This window comes from Dermacentor silvarum, chromosome 1, assembly GCF_013339745.2.
Source record: "Dermacentor silvarum isolate Dsil-2018 chromosome 1, BIME_Dsil_1.4, whole genome shotgun sequence".
NCBI lineage: Eukaryota > Metazoa > Arthropoda > Arachnida > Ixodida > Ixodidae > Dermacentor > Dermacentor silvarum.
Window position 1 is genome coordinate 63,668,149 of NC_051154.1, and position 21,942 is coordinate 63,690,090.

The 21,942-nt window shown below is 47.7% G+C and overlaps 1 protein-coding gene across 1 annotated transcript in view; it reads left to right on the forward strand.

Moving 5' to 3' along the window:
- The window catches only part of LOC119443058 (follicle-stimulating hormone receptor-like), a 275,428-nt gene that overhangs the window by 116,126 nt on the left and 137,360 nt on the right, over positions 1–21,942 (forward strand). Inside the window, 1 exon segment of the mRNA XM_049662908.1 lies at positions 20,156–20,230. Coding sequence (XP_049518865.1) covers positions 20,156–20,230 — 75 coding nt within the window.

The following is a 21,942-nucleotide window of genomic DNA, read 5'->3' on the forward strand; positions in this document are numbered from 1 at the left end:
AAAAAGCTACCCAGAAACATCACATGAATAAAACATGCTTATCATAACTGGTTGAAGACCCTTCTATTCTAAGCGCACAAAAGGTCATCTTTTTTTCAAGCGTAGCACTTTATTAATTCGGTATGTGTTCTCGCTCCCTTTATCCCAGAAAACACATGAAACATATTACTTAACTCTTGAAAATAACTTAAGAACAAGAGCTACGTTACAGTGTTTATGCAGATCTAACATGTGATTTTTACTTTGTAGAGATGCGCTAAAGGACGTGAACTACGAGTAAGGCGGACACAAATACACATATGGAAGCGCAACTAGCAACAGAAGCTTATTGCTTATCACGTGTTCATATAAGTACACCCGTGAGCAAAAGTATACGGACCACAGGGTTGCCGAAAAAACTTGATTTCTTCGTAATTAACAAGCATAAACTGGAATTGACGAGTACACTGAAAAGTTCCAAATGATAAGTTTGGAGTGCAGCCCTCAATTTAAAGTTGCGTTCACGGGCCGAGGAAAAAATGAGCTTTATCGCGCAACCCCTGGCCCGTATACGGGTGTACATCATCGCAAAGCCATGCCGCAATCACTATTTGTCTTACTGCTAAGTTTTGGAAGCATATTTCTTTAACTTGTCAGCTTGTTTGCACTGGCTTTACTCAACAAAATTTAGAAAACATGTTTCACAACCTATTCGGCAGGCATCATCAAACAAAACATGGATGTATTGCTTTAATTTTTATTGCGTAAAGCCAGTGCCAACAAGTTGACAAATATGCGTCCCTCTGGCTTTTGGAACATTCTTTCGCATACTTCTTCATGCAACCAATAAAATAGATAGTGTACGGATACGTATCTAACCCTCGCTGACTATATCTTTGGCTTAGATAATCTCTCGCGAAAAATTTTAGTTCTAGAGATGATTATGCCGCACTTTAAAATACACGGAACACGTCCACAGTCATTCACAAGAGCCGACAGGTGCCCGTCTCTACACATTGTAACGCGTACCGCGTTGTTTATGCTTCTTTAGCCAATCATTTATACAACGGCCTGGCTGTCGGATATATTTTCACCCAGAGGATAGAAGCACACTGTATACTAGTGCCACCGCACAATGTATAAACGTGTTCTGGTGCTTTTTAAAAGACAATGCCTATAATCTTAACGAGTTACCTCTACTTTTCACTACCGAGTATTTGTGTTTCTAGCCTTTTTCATGGCCCGATCCTGAAGATAGTGGCGTCTAAAATGCGGGACCGATCTCGAAGCTCGTGCAGTCTAAAAATGTGGGCCGTTCCCCTGGGTATGTGCTGTCTAAGAGTGTGGGCCAACGCAGAATATAGTGCAGTCTAAAAATTAAAGCCGTCCGACACTCCTCCTACACGCGATAGAGTGCCGTGTGCAGTGCCTCCGACACATTCTCACCCCCAATTCGCTCAGGAAGAAAATGTGTGATTTTCTTTTCTTTCCTTTCTTTACTTATTTTTCTCTCTTTCCTGTCGCATCCCTTTACCCATCCCCTGGTACAGGGTAGCCAACTGGAGATAATCTCTGGTTAACCTCCCTGTCTTTCCTTTACGTTTTTTTTTCTCTCTTTTGTCAATGATAGAGTTCAACTGGAGGTTGAATCGCCTTACAGCTTTGTATCTAGAACCCTTTTTACTTTTCACGGTATCGATCAGCTCCGAAACAAAGGCAGTTGAGCTTTTCTAGTACGATGTGACTGGTGACTCTTCTAACCCGCATGAAGCCTTATGTAAATATGAAATGTCTCCTCCTCGATATATATATATATATATATATATATATATATATTGTAATGAACGTATACAGAGACAGCACCCGTTCCTGGGCCGGCTGTTCTATATTCTGCCTCGTCGTCTTCTTCTCCCTCCGCGCCCGCGTTGCAAGCGCCCGAGGCCAAGTTCACTTCATCTTCACACTCGGCCACGCTGCGAGTTTCCGGCGCGCTTGCAACCAGGCAACTTGTCCAGGTAGTGAGGTCGTCGTTGAGTGAGCCGTCCAGCGCGCAACCAGCTTCTCTGGCGGGCGGCACTGACTGCAGTGCGCTGGTCGCAGGTCTCGCCGACGATTATTCAGTTGCAGATTTGCACGTACGGCAGCAGGTTCTGGGCGATGAACATCTGCTCTGCTCAGCTGTCGCGTGCGTATTTTCCGTGTTGCCGCTGAGTGACGACGTTTCGTCTGTGCGCTTGGATCAGCCGCGCTAGACGAAAAACCGCGAGCGTTGCGCGACTGGCCTTTTGCGCGTCTCTTTCGGCGTGTTGCGCGTCTTGCGCGTGCGGGCAGGTCATTGATAAGGATGACCTTCAGCCAGGCCTCCCTCCGTGCGCTGTGAATGGCCGCGAACTCGGCCAATGACTGCGGGGACATGCAGCGATGTGGCTCCGACGAGTCAGGAATCACGTCCCTGCTACGGTCCGCGGACAGGCCGGGTGCCTGGAGTGGTCGCGCCGGCGCCTCCATGCGCCCCGGCGTTGTAGTGTTCGAGAGCCGTTTCACTGACTGCAGTGGACCGACAGTGGTCTCGGTCTCTGGAAGTGATGGTCTGGTGTCGGAAGTCGACGCAGAGTCCGAGACCCGTGGTGCTAAAAATGGCTCGAATTCTGGGTCTACAGCGGGGTATACATGGCGAGGCGACCTGCTAAAACCTTTCCGGGTGCAGCTATACAGCGGCGAGATGCTGCGGATTCCTAGCTCCGCAGGGTTTTCGTCGCAGCAGCTCAGCTGGCGTAGACTGCCACGTGAAAGTAGCAGCGGTGACTTGCTGCGTGTTCAGAGCTTGTGGTGGAGCCGGTGGTGTCGGTTTTTGATGCGCCGCCCAGGCCGACGCAGGAGCGATGGTCGCCATGCGCTTCCCACCGTCTGGAGTGGAGCCGGTGTCTGCGGTGGGGCAGCCTGCGGACCTCTCTGTCCAGGCGTTGCTGGGAACTACTGCCGCGTCAAGGTGGTGCTCCTCAGGAGCTTCGGCCGCAGACCAGTGCTGGACGGGCTCGTCGCACGCACACGTGAGCGGGGCGAAAGCAACGATCAGAGCTGCACTCCATTCAGGCTAGGACCGCTGCTTGATGCCGTCGTAGTTTTCCCACGCCTTGGCGGCACCTCGAAGTCGCCCCGCGGCAACCAGCCATGTCGTGTTGTCGGGCCAGGCATGGCGTGCCCCGAGCGCGTTGGCCGCTTGCACCCACAGAATAGGGTCACTCGGAAATCCGTAGAATTCCGGTAGTTCCGATGCAGCAGGCACTCAGGATGGCGAGAATCCATGTCCAAGGCAGCGTGAACGGCGTGCCTTGGCAGCTCGGGGATCAAGGTAGTCCTGGGTACGGCAGCCGTGCCAAGGAAGCGTTGACGGCGTTCCCTCGCCAGACGGACCCTGGACGGCGAGATGCCGGAGGACGAAAGGCCTCCGCTGCACGGTGCTGAAGGCTGGAGCGCCTTAAGACTGGGCTTTCGTCGGCTGCGCCAATGTAATGAACGGATACAGAGACAGCACCCGTTCCTGGGCCGGCTGTTCTATATTCTGCCTCGTCGTCTTCTTCTCCCTCCGCGCCCGCTTTGCAAGCGCCCGAGGCCAAGTTCACTTCATCTTCACAATATATATATATATAGTGTTTCATTTTAGCTGCACCAAATTCTTTTAAAAATGCCTGTTTCAGATAGCACAATTATAATCCTTGATCTAAGCTACTCATTTTGTACATTTTGTAAACTACAAATTTGTCAAACGTTGGTGTTGTGGTCAAATTTACCGTGATTATTATCCCGAATAATAATAATAATATCGTCAACGTACCTAAGCATTCCTGAAGTATTAAAACCTTTCGGGTGGTTTGTTAATTCAGCTTTGGTAGGTAACTTAGTACCGTTACCAAGCAAGACCCGATACAGACACCTAATCTTTCAAAGGACACTTTTCCAGGTTTATTCAACGTACGTTGAACCAAGGTAAAGGTATACAAGAAACTCAGTCAGATTCTAACTCGTTTTGTCTTGAAATGCCGAAGCCATCAATGTACTTTTCTTCTCAGGGTCGCATTACTGACATTAATTATTACACTTCTCACTTTCGTTAATTGATTTCTCCCGGCAATTGCCAGCATACTGTTGTCGTCATGCCATCGTCGCCATCTCATCGTCGTCACGTCATCGTCGATCTACCAGCATCACAATTTAAAAATATGCATCTTATTGTAGTCATGCCGTGGTTGTTACGCCTTTGTTGTTCCATCGATCTCATTCCTTCTTCATCAATCTATCGTCAACTGCACCGGCGTCATACAGTCGTTGTCACGTCTCCATGCTCATGATCAACCTTGGAAAGGTTGTGCAAAGTGGGACTACATATATGAGCATGCGTCATATAGCCTATGCAACGAAAATCTCAGAATTACTAGTACATGTGTAAAATGAACGTGACTTCTGGAATATAGTCTGTCGCTACATTTCTCGATTGCTATTCGCATTACCGTCGACAGTAATTGTAAGATGAGTCTCTGCCGTAATTTTTTCCTAAGAGAAAACTTCAGCAAGTCGTTAGGCTGGACACATTTTTAGCGAAAGCAGCCGGCCAACGGCAAAGAACACTTATGAACGAATAGCTTTGTGAATTTGGTCCCTGGGGAGTGTTACAGGCGGAACGCAAATGGCCTTTTGCCGCCACTATAAAAAAGTATCGGTCGAAAATGGGGCTAGTTTACGGATTTCTACTCAGTGTACAGACGTGAGCGTGTGCCGCACGCTACGCGCATATCATGGCCAGCGGCTAGCGCACTCTCATAGTTTGCAGGTTTAGTGGATGCTCTCCCTGATCGCGCTAGCGTATCGTCTGCTACAGTCTACTGCAAGACAGTAATCAATGCGCATTTGCATAAGACCGCATGTTCCGTCTTTACTCTATAGATGTCATGCGACGCAGTGGTGGTAGCAGACGACCCGCGAGGGTCGTTGGGAGTGTGTGCGCTAGCCGCTCGTCAGTGCGCTCTGCATGTACCGTGCGGCATGCGCTCCCGTGTCCTAGATCACAAAGCTTGTGACTCTATACATGCCTGGAGCACTGACAGGCTTCAGTTACACAATTTAAACATGCTCCCTAAATTTATTAGATGCATTATTCCGCGTGCTTCTATTAAATCTTTAATTTTACATTGATCAAAAGTGGGCGATTCAGATTTTTTTTCTTCCTACGATCCCTTCGTCATTATTTTATTCAACATTGTGATTTGTCCCTGCAAGTAATATCGCCCCTTCAGCTAATCCAGCCCAAGTGGCGGTGTTGTGCTACCAACCACAGGCGATTATAAAAAATTCGATAAAGCCTGTAACGAGCAGCAGGTATAGTTACTCGCTTGCCAAGTGTGCAGCACCCTTTACGCATCATGAAATCATCCATCTTCTCCAGTTATATAGAATTTCAATAACACCTACGAAGCAAAAGCATTAATCAGTAATTTATTTTTTAAGGAGAAACAGTGTTATCTAGAGCAAGAAAATTCCATGTATATATGGTGTACTGGTCTTTCTCGAAGGACACGTACATTGGTGCGAAGTCGTAGTACACGTTATTGCGACCCGGGGTCGAGGACGAGAGACGGACTCTTGGAGCAGACGAAGAGGAGACGAGCAGAGAGAGAGAGAAACAAGGAAAGGCAGGGAGGTTAACGAGACGCACGTCCGGTTTGCTACCCTGCACTGGGGGAAGGAGGTATAGGGATGAAAAGAGAAAGGAGATAGAGAGAGCACAGCTTCGCGCACATTTGAAGCTTCGCACCAATTCTACACATGGTCGCCAAGACCTGTCCGCTTGAGGTATTTTAACAACATTTTCCTGGCTTTCTGTGCCATCGACGAATACGGCCATGGTCCAAGGATCTTCATTTCCGAAAGTGGTCTAGAGTCGAGCCGGTCCAATGCTGTCCGGAGGGCTTCACGCTCGACGTCGAACTAAGGACAGAGACATAAGACGTGTTCAATCGTTGCTCTGATTCCACAAGATTCGCACATGGGCGTATCCCCCATTCCAATGCGGAACGAGTAGGCCTTTGTAAATGCCACCCCGAGCCAGAGGCGGCACAATACTGTCGCCTCAGAGCGGGAACTGTTTGATGGCACTTGTAACTTCAAGGATGGGTCAATTTTGTGAAGATGACACTAGAGCACTGCACGGGCCGATTTTTTCAGCCCGGGCCCGGCCCGGGCCCGTTTTTACGTTGGGCGGCCCGCCCGAGCCCGATCAAAACTTTTATGGCGAGACCCGGAAATAATCTATGTTACCCGCCCGGCCCGGCCCGCCACCCCTTTACCTTAGGCCCGAGCCCGACCCGAGCCCGACACGAAACCGGCCCGAACCCGACCCGAGACCGAAAAATAATGTTTTTCAGAGTTGAGAGGCCCGAGAATAACCCGCTGCACGTTACATGCACACCACCAGAAAGCCCGAGCCCGGCCCGGGCCCGCGTCAAAAAACCCGAGCCCGGCCCGGGCCCGCGTCAAAAAGCACACGCCGTGCCCGAGCCCGGCCCGAGCCCGTGAAAAAATTGTTCTACCCGGCCCGGCCCGGCCCACGGGCCGGGCCGGGCCCGGGCTTTCGGGTAAGCCCGAGCCCGTGCAGTGCTCTAGATGACACTTCGGGAGGTTAAGAGATGACCAATATTTTCGTGTCATAGCTGTAGCCGCGATATGAAGCTTTCCTGCAGAGTCAGTCCTGGACAAGGGGATTGGGACTGGTCGGCCTTACAGATGAGCAGACCGGGCGGCTTCGTCGGCGAGGTCATTACCAGGAATGCTGGTATGCCCAGGTAGCCACTGAAATATAATTTCATACATTTTAGCGAAAGCTTGATGGTGGTCTTCTCTTATCTCATATGCCAGCTGCATTATACAATATGTACAGACATAGCAGTTAATAGCAGGTAATAGCAGGTAAATTCGCAATGCACACCGACTATAGGTGGCGCCCTAGGTGATCCATGATGGCGGACAGAGAGAGTATCAGAATTCTCGACTGCGCTACCGTAACGGCGCGTCCGCGTCGTAGCACGCCGGGCTTTTTCTAATCCTGCTCGTAACACACCGAGTGTATTATTTTTTAGAGTTTATTCTCATCGGCTGGGGAAATGCCGCTGCCTTTTACAAAACATCTATCTCTAGGAGAGATTATGGGACACCTTGAATCGTAAGAAAAAACGATCCGGTGTCTAATCGAAGGCGAAGAGATTTTCAACGCTGGCCGTTTAATTTGTTGCGGCGTCAAGACGTGCAGTGCTCACGCTGTTACAATTCAAGAACTGTGTGTGCAGACGTCCAACGTTCGAGGGACGTCCCACGTCCAAGCTATTTGTTGTGTATTGCAGCCGCAGTGCGCGCCCCGTAAATATAAATCAGCATTGAATGTAATAATTAACGCCCCGCGTAAATATAGATGACTAGCGTGCATAACCAGAAATATACGTGCGTGCTTGTTATTTTACGGCGAATGACGCCCTTGACCTTACAGATGTATGCGACGCAAAGCGAATCTAGAACGAAAGCTTAGGCTAGAGTGCAGCGTTATCGGTTTGAGCCAGAAAAAGTACGCCGATCTTGTTTTCAAATTCTGTTTTAATCCAAAAGGGTCAGTGCAAGCAAATTTGCCACAGACCTAGTGATCGGCGCGCAGCTGCGAACGTAGTTATGCACCGATGCAACGAGCCTGGCGAGGTCGAGGACGCGCTTCAGCGTGCCGCCCAAATTTATTGTTTGCTGCCGTTTTGCCTGCCACTGAGTCAAAAGCGAAGATTGGTGTGTGTTTGGGAGGGGAGGGGGGACATGGAGAGGTTTGCAGCGCAAACTACGGCGGCAAAACGTGCGCTGCAAACCTTCACTGGCGGCGCCTCAGGCTTGCCGATCCGTACTTCACCGCCGACTCCTTTTATTGCGATACAATTATATGGGCACTTCAACCGGATTTCTGCCGTCGCCGTCGTCGTCGCCGTCGCCGTGAGGTTCCCTACAGATAAAATCTTCGCCGCGCGCCGTATGCCCGAGCGGAAGCGTGCGGGGACGCGCGCTATCACGGAGAGCGAACGCACTCAATCTTCCACGCGCAAGCAAGGAAGCCGGAAGCCAGCGCCGGAGGGAGCGGGGTGGGGGGGGGGGGGGCGCACTTCTACTCTGCCAACAACCGCGCTCGTCGCTCGCCCGCACCGTCTCTTATCTCCACACGGCTCTGACCTTTATGCGCCGTGCATTCGCCGCTCAGTTTCCGTTGAAGCGATAGACCGCACGTACCTTGGCCCGCTGCGGCGTGTGCGCTTGCTGCCAGCGTTTTGACAGTCGTTGTCTGCAGTCATTCAGTGTGATCTATTCATGTTTGTGCGCGCTCACACCACGCTCGTTCATTCAGTTAGTAATAGCCGGGCCACATTTTCCAACGCACGCTACACATGCAATGCTGCCCGGATCGGCAGTGCAGCGCTACAGGTGTGTCCCTTCGCACGTGCTGCCCACGGGAAGCGCTTCTCATCAACAGCACCGTTTCACACGCGCCTTCTCGTGGTCATCGAGTCTCTCTTCATGTCGGTCTACTTACGCCGCAGCACACCTGCTTATTTAATCAGCTCATGTTTACTACAATTCATATTGCTACCAAAGCCGCTCACCTTACTTCGTATGACATTGGTGTGTTGCTATCACATTCATTGCTTCGCCCTTAGGGCGAAACTGTGATATTTTTTAAGACACGCGTCCAGTGGAAAAGAATCAACCTTATCTCATCCTTCGCCGCTCGGTTGGTGCACTGAGGCACGCAACACATCCCGTTGCTTTTAATATTTTTTCCATGGCGTAAATAGAAGCTGTTAACAAAACAGAAACGCGTCCGTGAATACCGAGTCACACGGTAACACCGTGCAGATACTCTTTGAAATATTTCTCTCGCTGGCCACTACGCGGCGCGACAGTCTGTGTGCATTGCGAATAGCATACACGTAGCAGTAAGAGCGCACCAGACCGACGGGGTGGCTGGTGGCGACTCTCTCTCTCTTTCACAATGCGCCGGATCGGCCTTAAATCCCTTTTACGGCTCCTCACCGGCAGGAACGAGACGGGGCGGTGCTGACGTCACCCGCGTCGCATTTATCTTTCGCCGCGGAGAAGGCCTGGTGCTGCTTGAAGACACCTGCGAATAATTCTTGATTCGTCGCGGAGATGGCCCGGTGCCGCAGGACGTCATCCGAGTTACATTCCTGTTTCGTCGCGGGATTAGTCTCAGTGCTCAGAAGAACGCAGGGGGGGAGCGCTCGTCAGCTCGATGTAGGCACGCGGTGTGGCACAATAACGTGCAGTCTGGCGCTGCTAAGGTGAATTCACCACCTTTCAGCCTTTCACTACAAGCTGCAATGCTGCATTCTCTCGTTTCTTTAAATAAATTCCTAGCACCAGAGAGTCTGAACGAGCACGTTGTCGCGACCTCGAAATTGTGTATCTAGCGAAAGAAAAAGGAAGAAAAAAAAAAACGTGCTGCTTGGCACATCTGCGATGAGGAAGAGGCGAGACGTATTAACACAGGGTAGAAAAGAAACCTTTGTGTGCGTGTATGCAATTTTGCGCGGCAAATATGAATGCAAGCTAACCTCACAGAAAAGTTCTGGTTCATTTCCCTGCATAACAATGTGCACAAGATTGAATATAAATTAAGGATGCGTGCGATGGTAAACGGCTGCTCTTCTTCGCTCGGAAATGCGTAAATAAAGAATAAATGAGAAAAACAAGCGCCTAGTAGAGAAATTAAGTTTCAGGAAGCTGAAGGCTACATAGAAAGTACACAACAGACATGAATTAAAGCATGCGCACGCACAAGAAAACGAAGGCATGCCAAGCTTACAACCCTAAGGCATCACTGAGGACTCTTTCTTTTTTAATGAGAGGGTACATATCAGAATAAGTAGCACAAGGCACAATGTCACACAGGTCACGCGTATATATACATAGAGTGCCGAAGTGGACTAGCAGGGCTATCGATCGACTAAGTTTTTAATTAGTCGGCTCAGGCCTTGAATGTGATTAAGTCATTAATAGTTTAATCTGATGGAGAAACACGAGCCCTGTAATCCAAGCGTGGTGCCAAGCTCCTGTGTTGAGCAATCCGTATTCAATTCCAGCAGTACACCAAGTGCTATTATCTTTGATCGCTGGTACAGCGCTCAGGGAACGTAAAATGAAAATTCTCAGGCGGAGCTAATCGAATGTAAGGCAAGAAGGTGGTAGTTTCGCGAGCACCTACAGATTATTTAGTGGCAGCGTTGCATTGCCGCCATCAATGGCTGCTTACACGTTTCCTTGCCATATAACAAGAACCAATGCTTGATACTATACAGTAGATCCTTATACGGTAAAATGGCTCTACAGACACTTTTGCCAACTGAGGACCCTCAGGGTCGCGGACCAGAGTAGTTTTGGCTTTTTATAAACTATGGGCATAAATGGGCACAGCGGGGATATCAGCAAATTAGTCTATTACAGGCTTAAAATTAATAGGCCCCGACTATGAAATACGTCCAGCCCCCCCCCCCCCCCCCCCCGCTCCCTTTTACATCTAGTATAAACCAGATCGTCCACAACGTTTCGGAACCTATCATTACGCGCCATTAATGTCGCTGTCCTCCAGAAACTGTTAAACCACGTTTGGCCTCTTCTGCTCAGTAGCTTTTGATAGCCATAGGACTAACAGTTTCGCCAGTAACAGAAGCCGCTGTGGGTCAAGTGCGCTAATTTCTCGCTCCAGGCTCGGTCGCGAACATTATAGTTGGTGGTTGGCGTGCTCGTCATAATAATCGTATGGAAGGCCAGCCGGGAACAATACGCGCTTGATGGCGTCGATCCGTTTAACGCAGGCCACTCCGGGACGCAACCGATGCGGAAGACTGTTGGTGCCCCCTTGTAAGTGGGAAGTGTGACGAGTACAGCCTAGATGTTGCCTTGTTTAATAAAGAGAAAATTCCTTCGTAGTTCCCGTGACTTGGCTTAATGTGCACAATTTGCTTTGTGATGCTCTCAAGACACCGTCGTTCATCGGTGTAGGACTGCAGAATTACAAGAAGTTCCTATTTCCATGTACCAGCTCTTCCAGCAAGCCAACAGCAACATCGTTTCCTGTAATATTAACATTCATTAACAGCCACTAGAATACCACTTCTTGATTATGTCCCGCTTTCTGTATCTGAGATGGAAAATGCCCTCTTCAGACTACATAAAATGTGGATCCCCGCACAATTCGGTAGATCACATTTTCATCGAATGCCCAAAATTTGACGAACATTGGCAAATACTTCGTCTCCGTCCTAATGGAATAGACAGGCGTCCTTAATTCGCGTGTAAGTAAATTGCTCGGGCTCCAGTCATGTCTCTTAAAAAAGGAGGAGCTGTAAAAACGCTGCGCAACCATTTTTTTTTGTCACTGTAATCTCGTTAGTTTCTTGTGAATAGTGCTGTTTTTGTGGCGTAAGATTTATCGCACGGTAACATAATGATGATTCTCGTGCCATTGACATTTTTAGTGCCTATCATCCGGTGTTCTGTTTTTCTCTTTTCCGCGTAAGCAACTTCTTATGCGCTTTGCTGTGAACTTTAATATTTCAGCATGAGTAAAGACTACTCATGCTTGTCACAAGTGGTTCGTTCACTCTGCATTACGCGTGATATGCATATATTGTCGAAATATATGCATGTCACGCGGGTTGCCAAAATAATTGTTCGCTGATTCTCCAGACAGTGTGAGCCAACTATCTCAGCTGAGAAGCATCGTATCTATATTCGCAACTTAATATCAAATTGCAAATATATTATATACGATGGTATACGACAGTGTGACTAGGCGGTTGGGAACGGTTTATTATTTATAGTTCTTTCATCTATATTATTCTCTCGTTTGTGGTATTTTTAATGCTAGAATTTCAGGATAGCGGGCTCTTCGTTGCCAAAATTTTCATTTTGTCGCAGTTAATAATGAAGAAGTTGTTAATTTTGCTCTTCAGCTCAGCGCGACATTTATCTTACGCCTGCGTTAAATCGAGCACTGAGCCGCAGTCCATCCTTTTTTTCTGTTTTGCATACGACAGCATATAAGCGACACCCACTCGCACAATAGAAACGCACGATTCCATCGTTCTGCAAGACTATTGTTGGCAACAGACCAGTGTGTCGAGCTGGGCCGGCACGTACGTAAACTAAGCCACCTTATGTATATTCGTCGAGTGACAATTCCAAGCCCGCGATGCCAACAAAACAATTGTTTCCGCCCTCGCCTGACAGCGCCTGCTGCGAACACATGCCTTCAATGCTTTTTTGCATTTCCTTTTTCCTGCATTCTTTCGGGCGCGTGCTAAGAAGAAATCGTAGAGAGCTCTTGTTTGTCTGTTTTTCGTCTGTCTGTTCGCTTGAATGATTCTCTGTTTCTACTGGGCTCGCGTTTGACAGCCCCTAATTCGGTGCTGCTCTACGTTTCCCTTCGGGCTCTCGTGCTCGCTCTGGGTGCCTGCCTTGCTACCGTGTTGCCGATCGGCCATTCCTTCTAGTCTCACCTTTTGTCTTCCCTTCTCATCTCCCTTATAGGCACTGAGCCGTGCTCCGTGCAGGTAGCAGAAATTGAGCCTTTTTTCCTCTATGCAGCCTGTCTCCCTCTCGCTCCCTGTCTCCCAATTTTTTCTACTTTTTTTTATTTCTTCTCTCTCTTATCACAGTGCTTCAGCGTGTACAGTGACACCAAACTGCCACCCCCCCCCCTTTTTTTTTTTTAACTGCGACGCTACACGGCTACAGCGCAGGGGTTATATGAGACCAGAGTTCTCGTCATGGCTCACCAACAAGCAAATAGAGTGAAGCAGTATGATGTAAATATGAAGTATGAAGTATGAAGTAAATAGAGTGAAGCTTACATAGAGCGTGTTCATTTGGGTTGGTTGGTACATATTGCAAAGAACAGCTTTAAACAGCGTGACACGGACACCACAAAATAACCATAGGACAGAGCGCTGTCCTGCGGTTCTTTTGCTGTGTCTTGTGTGGCGCTGTTTCAGCTGTTTCTTACATACATTTGGAGCCTCAATAGAATTTCAGACTTAATTTACACACTGAAGCGTACCAAATAATAACAAATGTGCAGAGTAGCATAATTTATAGCGTGCTTTTATAGCTCCCGAAAAAGAATTTCGACCAACTAGGGTTCTTTAACGGGCACTCAAAGCACAATATCACCATTTATTCATTTGGCCAACTACGTCAGGGCCTTCTGTGAACATTCTCGACAATCAGGGGCTACATTCACAAAACTGTGTTCGCAAATGATATCTACCATTTGTTAGTCGTGTGTTTGTAAGTGATATCTACCATTTGCCAGTGACTCTAAAGCAGCTTTTCACAGTCTAACGTCTGCCTTACATCACAGAACATTCCAGCAGATTGTGTCCGACATTAGGTAAATACACCATCGTGCTCTGGAAACAGAGCACAATAAAATCTTTCAGTGGACTCCGGCTTCCTCTGGCATCACCAGCAACGACTTTGCTGGCTGGGCTGCCAGGTCTGCCCCCGAAGACCCCCAAACGCGTCCAATACCTTCGGCGAGGACAGACGCTGCCAGGAAACTACGTCGGCTTGCCCACAAAAAGACACAAGTGCCCTGGATTTCGCCAAGCGCTTTCAATTCCCCACTGCGTAAACTGGACCTGTTGCTACGGCTACAACTGCCATCTAGCCTTTCTCCCGCGGCGAAGCGACGTTGCTGTGCCGCTTGTGGCTGGGGGTGGCGTTTGCCAAGGCTTAGTCGTACCGTGTGCTAATAGCTGGTAGCCCAAAGTGCGACTCCTGTAGGTGCGAGGAAACCATCGAGCATCTATTGTGTTTCTATTCTCGCTACGACGTCCGACGCCTCTCTCTCCGGACAACTTCAAACCAACTGGACTCGAGACCATTCTCCGAGTCAAATATGGCTCATCCTTCGCTGGCACAAAAAAGTGATTCGTGCACTAGTGCAGCACCTGAAGTGCACTGGCCTGAGGAACCGCTTATAGTGATCTTCCGCATTCTCCCACATGTCCTCAGTGCTCACTCTCTTCCTCTTTCTCTTCTCCCTTTTCCGTACTCCAGTGCAGGGTAGAAAATCGACACTCGTCTGGTTGACCTTCCTGGTAACCTCCCTGGTCAACCAGACGAGGTTGACCTCGTCTGGTTTGAGAGGGCGGGGGGGGGTCAGCCAACCTCCCTGCCTTTTCTCTCCTTCCTTTCTGTATCTCGTGCCAGCCGCCTCAGCTAATAATATGCCGGACATACTAGTGTAAACGCTTTTTGTCAATATATCGGCAAATTTAGGTATGGTATTTAAATTCCCTTGAGTTCTCTCAAGTGACATATCTGCTCGACGTCGACCTGTTAATTTTCATGTTTTTTTTTTTTCAGTGCCACCTTTTAAACCCTTGTATACGTTCCGATGTGCCGAATGTACTTCTCTTTTTTTCAATAAACCCATAGTTTGCAGTCAGCGCTTCTCTCGTTTATACTTTCGTGTTCGTGCCCTTGTTTTCTTTTATTATTTTTTTAGCTGTTTTCAGACCGTCATGCGTGTGTTGATACAAACACTCCCAACTCGCCACTTTGTTTCACCTGCTGACTCCTTAGGCTATAATATAAAATGCCGGCATTGGCTACTTCCTACCATTCAGCACTCAGTATGTCATGCAACCAGACTACCGACTGAGGGACAGTCAAAATGTGGTCGTATTACAAAATAAATGCTTTAGAAGCCGAAAAAAAAAGCAACAGTCCATGATACATAACAATTTTATTCACACTGTTTCGTAGTTGAGGGGAGAACTTTTATTAATATTTCATTTATGGTCATGATATGCAGTGAAGGTGATATAGGGAAAGGGTCCAATCGACGTTGTGAATCATGAAAACAAAATATTTGCAGGGTGAATAGACAGCCAACCGAGGCACACTAACAACGCACATGGGCACTGTGAACGTCAATGTCAAAGAAGAAAGGGAATTACTGATTTTATGATGGTGACGGCTACACGTTTTTACATAATAGTAATAATAGAAAAACGTTCTAAGATAAATTAGCTGTAGCAATTCAAAGCCTTTAATCAATTTGATCAATAACTAAAGACCCATCATCTATACATTTTGAAAAATAAGTTTCAGGGTGGTGGGCAGAACAACGTTCAAAACATATGTAAGCGCTACGTCTACTTTCAGTCTTGATTCCAAAATTAAAACAGCTCTCACGAGTTCAAAATCCTTGTGCTGCTAACACGTTTTTAAGGACGGTTTTGCAAAGAATGCGTGATAGTCCACAAAACACGTCGTGCACTTCACATGGAATAACCTCTCTATAATACTGCGCTTGGTTTCGTGGTTGTGTTGTAAAACGAGCAATTTTGGAACAACTTGTTGGGCATTTCGAGACGAGCTCTTGCAACGAGCTGAAAACGAGGTCTTCGCGAACTTGTTAAAACCCGTGTAACATTCCAATCTACTCCAAAGATCCTTCAAAAAACGTTTTTCTGTGCGCAGAAACAGAATTCGGACAGCTCCTATAGACAACGATACATCAAACTTCGCATGCCATTCGGAACAGATTTTCCGTAACGAGAAAAGACGAGAACAAGCGATGCCACTCGTGCTTCGGGTGTAGTCAGGCTTGCAACATCTATTCTCCAGAAATTGTTCGCCTCGTCACATCGGTTTATTTGCGAAACAAGACACTCTCGCATATAAATCGCGCTTGGTTCAGATCGTCACTGCTATAGGAGCGCTTGTTGTGATATGGATACACATTCAGGTTTCGATTAGCAGACAATCAGGAAGGCTGGCGCCAAGGTTTCAGATTATCGACGCTGTTTTTTATGATAAGCATAATAAGCATGAAAAGGAGGCTATAGAGGCAGGTAACCTTGCTTATAAACTTTCGTGTAAACAGGGTGGCGTGCTGTGCGAGCTATACATTTAGGGTTTAATGTATGCAGATGAGATTCTTCTGTTAGCGAATAATGAGAGAGGCATTCAGCTTCTGGAAGACATTTGATGAAAGGAGGGCGAAACTCAAGGTTTCAAGTTCGGTAGATAGGATCAAGCTCCATGGTGTTTGATCTGAGCAGGCGGTGACAGTACAGGAACAGAGAAGCGAGTTTCCAATGATCGAAGAAATCAAAAACATAGGACTGTCCATGGATTAAAATAATGTAAAGAATGTCATGAGGTGCATTGCACAAAATATTGCATGAAGGAACTTACTCTATGTTAAATGCCAGAGAAACGCGGCTATAATGGAACACAGCTTTCTATGGGAACGCAACAATGAGGTATAGTAGTACTAGGCTTCTAGAAAGGAGTCTTGGTTCAGTAACTTACGTATATATATATATAAACTTAATGTTCTGTGTCAAAATTTTCATTTCAGTTGGGACGAAATATTCATCAAGGAACTGTTCGAACACTAGTTATAGGTACGCATCGCACCCAAAGCTTGGGTAATGAAGATTATAGTAGAAGAAACGTGAATAAATCTGGCAGGGGAGAATAGCGACAGACGACTAGTGGATTGGTGATGTAAAGTCATGGAACGCCCAGAATGAAAAGAAAATTAATGTTTTAGGGCAATAAAATAAAGTTAAGATCAGACTTGAAGGGCCGAGAATAAACTCAGCAGAAAGGTAAAAATAACGGGCTTGGCGGCACCAGACATGCCCTCGTTTCAAAAGGAATGCTCATGAAATACATCAATCAACCCTAATTACAGCATTTTATTGCGATAGCAATTAAATGGACTCTTCAAGCGAATTTCTGCCGTCGGCGTCGCCGTCGTCGTTGTCATCGCCGTGAGGTTCCGTATAAAGTCCAAGGGCGATAAAATCGTCGCCGCGCGCTGTATGCTGTGTGTGCGAGTGAAAGCGCGCGAGGGACGCGCGCTTTCACGGAGAGCGACCGCACGGCGGAGAGCAAACGCGACCGTCGCGGTCACCCGCAACTGCATACTTGTAGTTTTCCCGGCTGCGGCGGTCGTCCACACCGTATCTTGAAAGCGATGTGCAGACGGCTCATAGCTTTGTAAGCGCTGTGCGTTCGCCGCTCAGTTTCCGCTGAAGCGATAGACCGCACAATCATTCGCTCACTGCTGCTGCTGCGCTTGCTCCTGCCAGCGTTTTCACAGCGGTTGTCTGGAGTCGTCGAGTCGGATCTATTCTTGTTTGCTTGTGCGCGCTGACACCATGCTTGTTAATCCAGTTAGTAAGCGAATGTGTCCAAGTTTATACAGCCGATAAAGCTACTGTCCTTACTCTGTATAGCTCTCTACTATTCAAGATGCTACCAGTTAGTAGCATTGAAAGAAACGTTTTCATTGCAGTGAAATACTTTTTGTAAATGCGGATGTGTGCTCGGAATACGATGGACGATATTGGTGTTGTTGCCTCAGAACATCTTTACGCAGTGACTCGCCTTAGTTGTTGACGTTTCTTCTTTCTTTTATTGCGATAGCAATTATATGGACACTCCTCCAAGCGCATTTCTGCCGTCGGCGTCGATGTCGTCGACGGTGTCGTCGTCGCCGTCGCCGTGAGGTTCCGTATGAAGCCCAACGGCGATAAAATTGTCGTCGCGCGCCGTACGCTGTGTGCGTGAGTGAAAGCGTACGAAGGTGAGTCGGCAATCGCCGCGGCTCAATGTAGCGCACGCGAGGGAGGAAGGCAGGCCGGAAGCGCGCGTTCTTTCGCGCGCGAGGCACGGGGGCGAGGCTACGGGGAGGGATAGTGAGGGGGGGGGGGGGGTGCGTTCTGCTCCTTCGGCTGCTGCTCACACCGCGGCATCCGTATCCTGGAAGCCATCTGCGATGTGGGCGAAGTGCGCGCCCGCGCGGGCCTCATCTTCAAAGCGATCTGCGATGGGGACAAAGTGCATGCGCCGAGTGCCGGTGGCTTCGTATCACTGTGCTTACGACGTTTAGTTCGTGTTGTAGCGAGACGAGAGACAGCGCGAAGGTCAATTTGCTTGCTGCTATTGGCGCGCTTTCTCAATCCGGCGTTTTCACAGCGAGTTTCCGAGGTCATCGAGCGAGATGTGTTTATGTTTACGTGTGGGCGCGAGACACCGTGCTTGTCTATTTAGCGAACGTTTACAACTTTATACGGTCCATTAAAACACTATCCTTGCTTCGTATAGCTATATACTAATTTGCCATCGCAATCGATGCTTCGCCTTTTGGGAGGAACCACGACTTTTTTTCTTTCCCTCTTGTATTTATGAGGGTTTGAAGGTGCTAAAGTGTCCTGTTGGTTATCATTCTTGAAAGATGTATGTTAAAGAAATTTTATTTTATTGCGATAGCAATTATATGGACAATCCAAAGCAGATTTCTGCCATCGGCGTCGCCGTGAGGTTCCGTATGACGTCAATGGAGATGAAATCGTCGCCGCGCGCTGAACGCTGTATGTGTGAGTGAAAGGGCGCGAGGGACGCGCGCTTTCACGGGGAGTGAACCCACGGCGGAGAACAAACGCGCGTTCTGCGCCGTGCTCCCTTAAAGGCTGCAGAAGTAGGCGTCTCTTTCCTCCTTTACAATCACCATATATATGTAGAGCAAACGCGCCTTCTTCCGACGCGCGAAAGGCCGTGGGGGGGGGGGGGGGGGGGGGGGAGGCAACGTTTAGCTGCGGCACCAAGTGCCTATTTATATCAGAGGCTCCGGCAACAGTCACCAACGCCGCACGCATTTTGTACGAACGCGGGCGGCGTTCGTACAAAACATCGACAACAGTTGTGCGTGTTGCCGGTGCTGCTGCATGTCCAAGTTTATACAGCTGATAAAGCTACTATCATTACTCCGTATAGCTCTCTACAAATTTGCTATTGCAATTGATGCCTCGCCTTTCAGGTGAAACTGCGACAACTTTTTTATTTTTTATTTTTTAAACTTTTTTTTTTGCATGGTAGTGAAATGGAGCAGCCGGAGGCATACTGCTTCGAACCTTTCCAGTTAGACCCCCAATTTAAGCCTATACCTACATAACTACTTCGAATGAAATATGGCGCACTTGCATAGGCCTTTTTTTTTGCAGGCGTGAATCTTTATTTTAATTGCCAGATGGAAGAGCGTGCATTCTCACTTTTATCAGTAAATTATTGCCATGCGATGCGACTCACGTGTCAAGTGCCTGAAAGCGCTACCTTGCATAATTGAAGCTGGTAAGGGGGTAACGCGCGATTTCGGGCTTTCGACTATGGTCTAAGGGGTAGAGCATCGGGTTGCTGCGCTGACGGAGCCAGGTTCGAAACCAACTGTCGAGCATGGTCTTTTTTTATTTTTTAGCGAGTCATTCGATAGCGGTTAGATATCGTCTCATTAATGATGGGATTGGTATGACTAAGAATGCTAGTTACATAAATATTTGCGCTACAACTGTTCGAAGGAGGAGATACCAGTCAATTGTGATGTTGCGCATATTATTAGCTCAGACTGTCCCCCATGGCAAACAGTCCTTATGAACGAAAACATTTGGGATATGGTCCCAGCTTAGCAGGTTAGATAGCGCTACTTTTACGTATTTTGAACCCCGAGGACATGTAGAGCACAGCATACGGAATTTGAGAGAGATCACGGCATGACAAGCACCGTGCAAAGCACAGTATTAGTCCTTGTAAAAGTGAGCATTTCTTATTTCTTTATGTTCCATGAAGGCAAACTCAGAGCTGCCTATTCTCACATTCCACTACATCAAGCAGCATGGAAATGTGCGCTGGTCAACAAGCAGCTGCCATTGGCTAGCGCTGCTGGCGGTGGATTCGTATTCTTCATTATATGCTCAAGCACCTAAGGTGACTATTTGTCCCTGCGCCATTTGAAAAGTGAGATAATCACTAACGATGAAGTGGAGAAATCATCATCATCATCGTTATCATGGTTGGCAACAAATTTGAATCACGCGAATTTTCTTGTCTTTCATTCTTGACCGAGTAATATATTTGAGACCTTGGGATAGCCGCCTCTGTTGAAGCGTACGTTTCCTGTTCTCTGAATTCAAAATAAAAAAAAAATAACGTAGAACATTCTTTATTTGAATAGAGATGAATCTCCATATAACTATTTTATTCTTTTGTTGTGCAGGTCACTGGAGCGAATTTCACTGGAAGTGCTGCGGAACGGATCCCTCGATGGTTACGCAGACACGCTGAGAGCTCTGTAAGTCCATGTTGTTAGAGCAATGCATACACTTGTGTGCTATTCTTTAAATCGTGTGTTTGAAAATGTGTGTTATCTCCCCACAAATGTATAAGTCGCCCATGCATCGCCTGAATCTTCAGTTTGCATGCTTTAACTAATTGTTTCCTTTTTTTTAAGAAATTGTTATTCTTCCGTCCAGTGTATTTTGAATAATATAGGGTTCACAAGAGAAACGGTCCCTGTCACAGTTATTCGAGAGGGAGGAATGTATATACAGGGTGTTTCAGAAAATACGTTAGAGAGAGAGAGAGAGAAAGGGTGCATAGAAAGGCAGGGAGGTTAACCAGATGTAGTTCCGGTTGGCTACCCTGCATGGGGGGACGGGGTAGAGGGATAAAAAGATAAAGAGAGTGGATGGGGGGGGAGAGAGAGAAATTTCTGATATATGCATAGGGAAGATGCGATGATTAAGCGATTTTCTCGGGTTGCTTTTGTCACAGAGATATACACTTTCAAATAACTCGAGGTAATAATTAGGGAAGTAATTATGAAAATTAGATTACCTTTATACAAAAATTCAGACGACATCCTTGTTCTAATGCAAGACTTGGAGCCCGCTATCCGAAAAGTTCATAACAGGTTCTAGAGATGCAATACCCTGACAACTCAAACTTTTGCAACGCAATAACTTCTGGCCAATTTCAGCGAGAAAACCGAAACTGAACAACTGTCACGCCTTGAGTTGGCGCCCATGAGTGACGTGCTGTTTAAGCCTCACAGTCTGGGGCGCGTGAAGCGAGCGAGATTGCGGCTTGATCAGAACGCTCGCTGGCTTCATGTTTGCGCGACGGTGAAGCGTAAACAGCGACGTCGCTTAAGGGCGTTTACTAAGGGCGTGCTAGTTGCGCTGTTCGGTAGTTGACTTTAGGTTCTCTGGGTGAAATTGGCCGGAATTCATCACGCTGCAAAAAATTTGCAGTGTCGACTTTGTCATCTCAGCAACTGGAATTTCCTTCATCAAGATTTGAGGGTCTCCTCTCGTCTCATGTATCAACTGCTCAAGTGCCCTGTGATGTGGGGCAAATTTCAAGCTCTGAAGGGCTGTCTTATGGAATTTTCGGCTTGTCGTTTCTGAGCGCTCTAGACCACAGTGTTGTCTTTGACCGGTCGAAAAAGAGCGTGCGCCTTGTGTTCGGCTGGTTCTTTTCAATCACTATCCTCCCGTGTCGAACACTCTCAGGCACCTCAAACCTTGTCGTTGGAAAAGTCGCTGAGATTGAGAGCATTGCCCGTCACGTGATAACAGCACAGTGCCGTGCATGGCGTCACCGTTATTGGCGACGGTCCACCATGACCCAGGTCACTGCATGCTGCTGTCTCAACAAACCCCCGTCCTATCGGCGAGTCCACCGTCTTTCGTGGCAGCGTCGGAAGCTTTGGCTATGCTTCGACGCGAAATCGGACTTTTGTTGTAGGCACGTAGTTTCGCTTCTGCCGAGAGCAAGTCACACGTTCAGCTTGCGGGCTTGTCTTCTGCCTCTGAGTTCAAAGAACGCCGGATTCGCTCGATTCTGAGCCATATGAGGGAGGCGACAAGTCTAAGGTGTCATTAGAGTCACAAAATATAACTTACTTGCGAGGTCGATTTTAACTAGCCTACCCGGAATGGCAAGGACACGTGTAGAATTGGTAGACGAAAACTACCGATTGCCATAGATGTGCCTTAGGTC